Source organism: Ipomoea nil, unplaced genomic scaffold (genome assembly GCF_001879475.1).
Source record: "Ipomoea nil cultivar Tokyo-kokei standard unplaced genomic scaffold, Asagao_1.1 scaffold0688, whole genome shotgun sequence".
NCBI lineage: Eukaryota > Viridiplantae > Streptophyta > Magnoliopsida > Solanales > Convolvulaceae > Ipomoea > Ipomoea nil.
The window spans coordinates 8,009,535-8,015,773 of NW_017617116.1; the positions used below are offsets into that span (position 1 = coordinate 8,009,535).

A 6,239-nucleotide genomic window follows, 5' to 3' on the forward strand; every position below is an offset into this window, starting at 1 on the left:
AAAACCGCAAAAGCTTCGACGCTCTTCAATGCTCAATCCCACTACAGGTCAGTGTGTTCATTTTCTGCATTAGATTTCATTCAGATATTTCATTTTGATCTAAATATCCTCTTCTGAGTTCTGCGTTTCTTGATGATTTGTTTGTTTGTTTTTTTTTTTTTTTTTTTCCCTCATTCAATTATTTGGTCAGTTTACATTTTAATTTTAATTTCTTTTGCGGTGGTCTGTTGCTTACATTTCGTCTTTAGATCCCAATGGAGTTTCAAGAGCGGTTGTTTTTGCTCTTCTCGGTGGTTATTGATAGCTTGAGAATGATTTTCAGCTGATTATTTTACATGGGTAGTTTCTTTCTGATACATATGAGGGAATGGAGATTGAACCTGTAATCTGCCACTGGACTCCATCTTGGTTTTGTGATCATGTTTTGTTCATGGGATTGAATTTCATGTTGGAATGCTGCTGTGGTGATTTTGAAACTTTGTATTTAGTCTTGAAAATCTTGTTTTGCCTTAGTATTGGTATTGAATGATGAAAATGATTAGATTATTTTGTTATGATTAGCTTTGGTTTATATTCATGCAAATGCAGTTCTAACTGCAAATTGTTTGAGAATGTAATTTCCATAAGATTAGAATGATTTGAACTTGTTTTTTTTATAAGCTGCTGATACATTTTGTGGTAATTCTTTAGCTACTGGGTGGTTTTTGAACTTCTTTCCATAGCGTTTAGTTGGGATGATTGAGCATGTTTCCAATTAAGTTACTTCTATGGCTTTTCCGCTGTTTGGGAGAGATATAGATACCTCTGCATTTCAATTTAATAAGCAAACAGCATTTATGTAGGCTTTAGTATTCTGTCTCTCCACTTACATCTGCTTCTTTGTTCTCTTCTTAGAAGAGTTTTAGCATTATTTCAACTCTCAATGGCAAGGGATACTGACAATGAATCAACTCACCGTAAACCTGGTCTCTTAAAAGACCAAATTCGATTGGTAAAGAGAAAGGATCGTGATCGATATGAGATTGTCCATATACCGGATAATTTATCATTTGAGAAAGGGTTCTTCATTGTAATCCGTGCATGCCAGTTGTTGGCTCAAAAGAATGATGGACTTGTATTAGTGGGACTAGCTGGTCCTTCTGGTGCTGGAAAGACAGTATTCACTGAAAAAATACAGAATTTCATGCCAAGTGTTGCTGTTATTTCCATGGATAATTACAATGATGCAAGTCGGATTGTTGATGGAAACTATGATGGTAAGAACTGTTTTTAGCATATTCTTTTTATTACTTCAATTCCTTTGGAAATCTTGATTCTTGACTACAACCTTATTTTCTTAGAAGGGAGATCTTCTGTATGCAATTCCTTAGTTTCTTATTACATATTTCCCCAATGTAAGATGTTGGGAGTTTGGACAAGGAAGAGGGGGTGGTTGAGAGGGCAAGCATTGATCCTTTAACTGAAGAGTTTGATATTATTTCATCTATCATTTAGTTGCTTTGATCCTTGTGACACTTAACTAGGATTTGAAAACCGAGTTACAAATTTCTTCAAACTATTACTTAGATGATTATATTTTATCTGATGTTATGGGCTTACAGATCCTCGCTTAACGGACTATGATATGTTGCTTAAAAACATCCATGATTTGAAGGCAGGAAAGCCAGCAGAGGTTCCAATATATGATTTCAAATCTAGCTCACGCGTCGGATACAGGTTCAGTTCCTTAATTGTAATTTTATACAGAAGCTTTTCTTCTAATGCTATGATTGCTATATTCCTTTCTTTTATAATCTACAGAAGCTATTACTGGATTTAGGATTAAAGCATTGTAATTATTATTTAGCTTTCTTATGATATCCTTTTCTACAAGAAAGGTGTTTTTTGTTATTTTAAATCCAATTTGATACTCTCTTTGGGTTCTCTAATGATAAGAGACTTTATATTGAATAATGATTTTTGCTTCTTTCCTTGAAATGACATATGAAACTATTTTGATCTGAATTTATATCCTTTGTTGTGCTGCAGGACACTTGAAGTCCCTAGTTCCCAAATTGTGATTTTGGAGGGCATATATGCTTTGAATGAGAAATTGCGCCCTTTGCTTGATCTTCGAGTATCTGTGAATGGTGGAGTTCATTTCGATTTAGTAAAACGAGTTATAAGAGATATACAACGTGCTGGGCAAGAACCTGAAGAGATTATCCACCAAATATCTGAAACGGTGTGTATCATGATCCTTAGCCGAACTGTTCAATGCAATGTTAAAATTCTTAAATTTGTTAGGTAACTCATTTTGCCATAAAACTGAATGCAGGTTTATCCAATGTACAAGGCTTTTATCGAGCCTGACCTACAAACAGCACACATCAAAATAATCAATAAATTCAATCCATTCACTGGATTTCAGAGTCCTACATATATTCTAAAGGTAACTGCATCCCACTGAGTTGTCATTTCCCTGAGCCTAGTGAATAACTCTGAAGATAACTGTTATCTAGAAGTTTGTTTGTTGACATGTAACTTTATCTTATTTTCTTTAGTCCTCGAGGAATGTGACGGTGGAGCAAATTAAGTCTGTCTTGTCTGAGGAACATACAGAGAGTGTGGAAGAGACCTATGATATATATCTTCTGCCACCTGGTGAAGATCCAGAGTCGTGCCAATCATATCTGAGAATGAGAAACAAAGAAGGAAAATATAATCTCATGTTTGAGGTTAGCTTAGTTGTTCATTGCAGCTGCTTTATCTGAATTATGTGTTTGTTTTACTTGAATTAGCTTGAGAAGACCTCTATATTGATGACAAAGAAGCTCAATTTGATTAAGTTAATTATCAAAAAGACCCAGCATTAAAAATAAATAAATAAATAAAAATCATCAACATAGTACTCTGATTGTAGATACTCATTTAAACTTTTCTGGAAAGAAATCAAATGGAATGTGTAGGAAGAGAGCAGTGCAGTTTACATTTGATTATATTCTATCTTTGCAGCCAACATGAACATAATTACTGTCACTTATAGCTTTAATATTGGTATCACCTGTATTTTTTTGCATTGCAGCTTTCTTTCATGCCACTCCTTAAGGACTTATTTTAATTCTACCAATTTAATTTGCCCAAACAAATTAGCCAGAAGTAGCTAGTACACAATGAAAAGACATCAATCTCAAGCATTGATAATCGCAATTTTGTTATGCTATTATAGGAATGGGTCACAGATTCTCCATTTGTAATATCACCAAGGATCACATTTGAAGTTAGTGTCCGGCTTCTTGGTGGATTGATGGCTCTGGGTTATACAATAGCAGCAATCCTCAAAAGAAACAGCCACACATTTTGTGATGAGAAGGCCTGTGTCAAAATTGATTGGCTTGAACAGCTGAAGCGTCAATATGTTCAGGTACTTTATGAATCAAATGCCAAAATCAATACAGAAAATTGATTATTGCTATGTTGATACACCTTTCTTCATATTTTCCAGTAAAATTTCTAGTTTTTTTTTTTTTTTTTTTTAAATCTTAAGATCCAAGGAAGAGATCGCTTGGTTGTAAAACGTGTAGCTGATCAGATGGGATTGGAAGGTTCTTACATCCCACGCACATATATTGAACAAATACAGTTAGAAAAGCTTGTGAATGAAGTCAAGGTATCATAGCTACTATAGCTTTGTTTGATGGCCTCCCCTACCTTTTGTCCCTGAGTCTACAACTTTGTAGGCCTTGCCAGATGATTTGAAAACAAAGCTTAGCATAGATGAAGATTTTGTGTCCAGCCCTAAAGAAACACTATTCCGTGCCTCAGCAGAGAGGGTAGCGCTAAGAAAAAGAAACATGGGAAGGTACATTTTCTTCAACTTTTTTTATAATCCACCCTTATAGCATATAATTAGTTTCATCCTAAGCTTGAGTAGCTCATTATGATTTTTCATATTTTCACTTTCTTCCTTTCCCCGAGGAAAGAAAAAGAATTGGGGAACCCAATTTCCCAGCAGGCCTTAGCTTGTGGGGAATATTGTTTATATCCATGTTCTCCTGTCATGGGTGACATCAAGATATATTATGTTGCTGATGGAACATTTTATTCACTGGCAGAGCATCCATAAGGGATAAGACTTGCACATTTATTCGTCTAGATAGAAACCATAGCTATAAGCTAATGTTTTTATAATACCAGCAATATTACGTAAGTACAAATGTAGTAGGCAGGACCTTAGTTAGCCTTGAGTTTTTTTGGTGCATTATAGTAGAATTTCCAGAAAGTTGCCTTTTTCTTTTTCTCCTCCTCTCTCTCCCGGGGGATAAAAATTGGATTTTCCACCCTTGCATAAGTGTTGTTTTATTCAACAGATGCATTATTTGAATATTTGACATTAAAGTGAATTGTGATTGATGCACTTTGAACAGTGGGATATCGCATTCATATTCAACAACTAGGGATATGAATCTGCCTAAAATCAGCTTATTTTCTTCCAAAAACCAAAAGTTTGATGACAGGATTCCAGTGTCAAATCAGGTGATTTTATGCACACACTAAAAGAGTCAAATTTATATTTTTTATTTATCATCCATAAGTAAAATATTGGGCTTGCTCTGACAGTTTTGATGAATCTTTTGTTTGAGAGTAAAATAGCTGATTTTGTTTACAACTCTTTCTTATTCTGGAAGGGAGCTGTTGAACAACTATCAGAACAAATCTCTACACTGAATGATCGGATGGATGACTTCACATCTCGAATGGAAGAGCTCAGTTCCAAGTTAAGCAGCAAAACAACTACACCTACTGCTCAGAACACCACTCTGCAACCTGAAGCCTGCAATGGATCTGTACCAACTTCGCACTTCATATCCAGTTTGGAGAATGGTTCTTTAACTGGATCTATTATGCCTAGCCTATCATCTCCTTCCCATTTGGCAAAGGATTCTGCTTTGTTGGAAGAGGTATGCAGCAGATTTATAGTTTGCACCCACCCCCACGACCCAAAAAATAAATGTCAAAGAGTTGTCAGGTAGATTACAAACCGAAATGCATCCTCTGTCAATCATTATCTAACAGATTTAGTGGCACAGCATGCTCTAGTAAGTTTTTCGCCATATACATTTAGGCATCTGTTATATCAAATTGGTACAAAAGAGTAGTTTAAGGACTTAAACACAACTTCAAATGCCATATCGGATCCATTTCCAGAGTTTAGTTTGTGCTTTTTGTTGTCTAACGGAAGAAATCAATTCATCAACATAATATTTTGGCAAAGATAATTTAGCACGGGGTTGTCTTCTTTCATGCATATCTGAACCCTTTGTTCGGATTTAGTTGTTTGACACAACTTGTTTCTCGATGCAGCTATCAAATATTGGACGGGGTCAACGCCAAATGATGCACCTGCTGGACAACCTTTGCAATCTTCTTCGCGAGACATCTGAAGAGAGACCATGTCGAGTGAAGACAAACCAGCAGCAAAGGGATATGGGTGATTTTGTTCCCACCAAAGTATCTGTAATATGTACAACATTAGCACTTGGTGGATTGGGAATTTTAATGTCGAGAAGCTTTCTATCCAGGAAGTGATTGTCACTCCCTACATTTTTGCGGGACAGAAGAAGAATTCATGGATTAGAGTGAGTGATATATTTGAGAGCAGACCATGGAATGGAATGGAATGGAAGGGAAGAGGCAAATCCATGCTGTTTTTGCTTTAAGATCCATATGAAAGTGTGGATTTGCAAATTTTGTAGCTTTGTGGTGTTCCTTCTGATGATAAACTAACAGATTAATTACTTCTTGGACTTCAATTCAATCTTCATTTTTCTGCTACTTCTTGAGAGTTGAGATTGCCCCCTCTCCCCCTCTACAATGATTTATTAATAGGGATCGCAGTGAACTTTCTTGAATGGATATTACCCAATCAAAACTCGATCAATTTGTTTTTTATTCAACCAGCACTTAAACTTTGAGATTATTATATTTATTAGTACCCAATCATTTTTATCAAAAATTAATAGTGATGCACATTAAGCTAAGGTTACGTACAAATTTGATTCTTAGGGAGTGGGCTACTAGTCCACTTTTAGGGGCCGTTTGGTTCAAGTTATATAAGATAACCAATGTTATATTTGCTATGCAATATTCCTAGGGAATGTTACATAACCCCCACATTGAGTTTTTAGCTATTCGAAGGGAATGTGAGATACCATCCAATTTCTTAGGTAATCTCACATTCCTTTGTTTTATTACTAATT

The 6,239-nt window shown here is 35.5% G+C and overlaps 1 protein-coding gene across 2 annotated transcripts; it reads left to right on the forward strand.

The window, feature by feature from the left end:
• Nucleotides 1-5,895, forward strand: LOC109176183 (uridine-cytidine kinase C-like). 2 transcript variants are annotated; one of them, XM_019325627.1, is made up of 12 exons: nucleotides 1-47; nucleotides 895-1,256; nucleotides 1,602-1,716; nucleotides 2,029-2,224; nucleotides 2,318-2,431; nucleotides 2,544-2,717; nucleotides 3,209-3,403; nucleotides 3,527-3,649; nucleotides 3,720-3,841; nucleotides 4,407-4,515; nucleotides 4,668-4,940; nucleotides 5,344-5,895. In XM_019325627.1, the coding sequence occupies exons 2-12, from the start codon at nucleotides 923-925 to the stop codon at nucleotides 5,566-5,568; spliced, it is 1,980 nt and encodes a 659-aa protein (XP_019181172.1). In that variant the 5' UTR covers nucleotides 1-47; nucleotides 895-922; the 3' UTR covers nucleotides 5,569-5,895. The 2 variants fall into 2 exon arrangements, with proteins under 2 accessions (XP_019181172.1, XP_019181171.1); XM_019325626.1 differs by having other exon boundaries at nucleotides 5-47; nucleotides 898-1,256.
• The last annotated feature ends 344 nt before the right edge of the window (nucleotides 5,896-6,239 follow it).

Excerpts from the sequence above, each read along its gene's own strand:
- LOC109176183 (XM_019325627.1), top strand. The coding sequence starts at position 923 with ATGGCAAGGGATACTGACAATGAATCAACTCACCGTAAACCTGGTCTC. Across the intron at positions 3,842-4,406 it reads AGAAAAAGAAACATGGGAAG|TGGGATATCGCATTCATATT; the intron begins GTACATTTTCTT and ends CACTTTGAACAG. Across the intron at positions 4,941-5,343 it reads ATTCTGCTTTGTTGGAAGAG|CTATCAAATATTGGACGGGG; the intron begins GTATGCAGCAGA and ends TTCTCGATGCAG.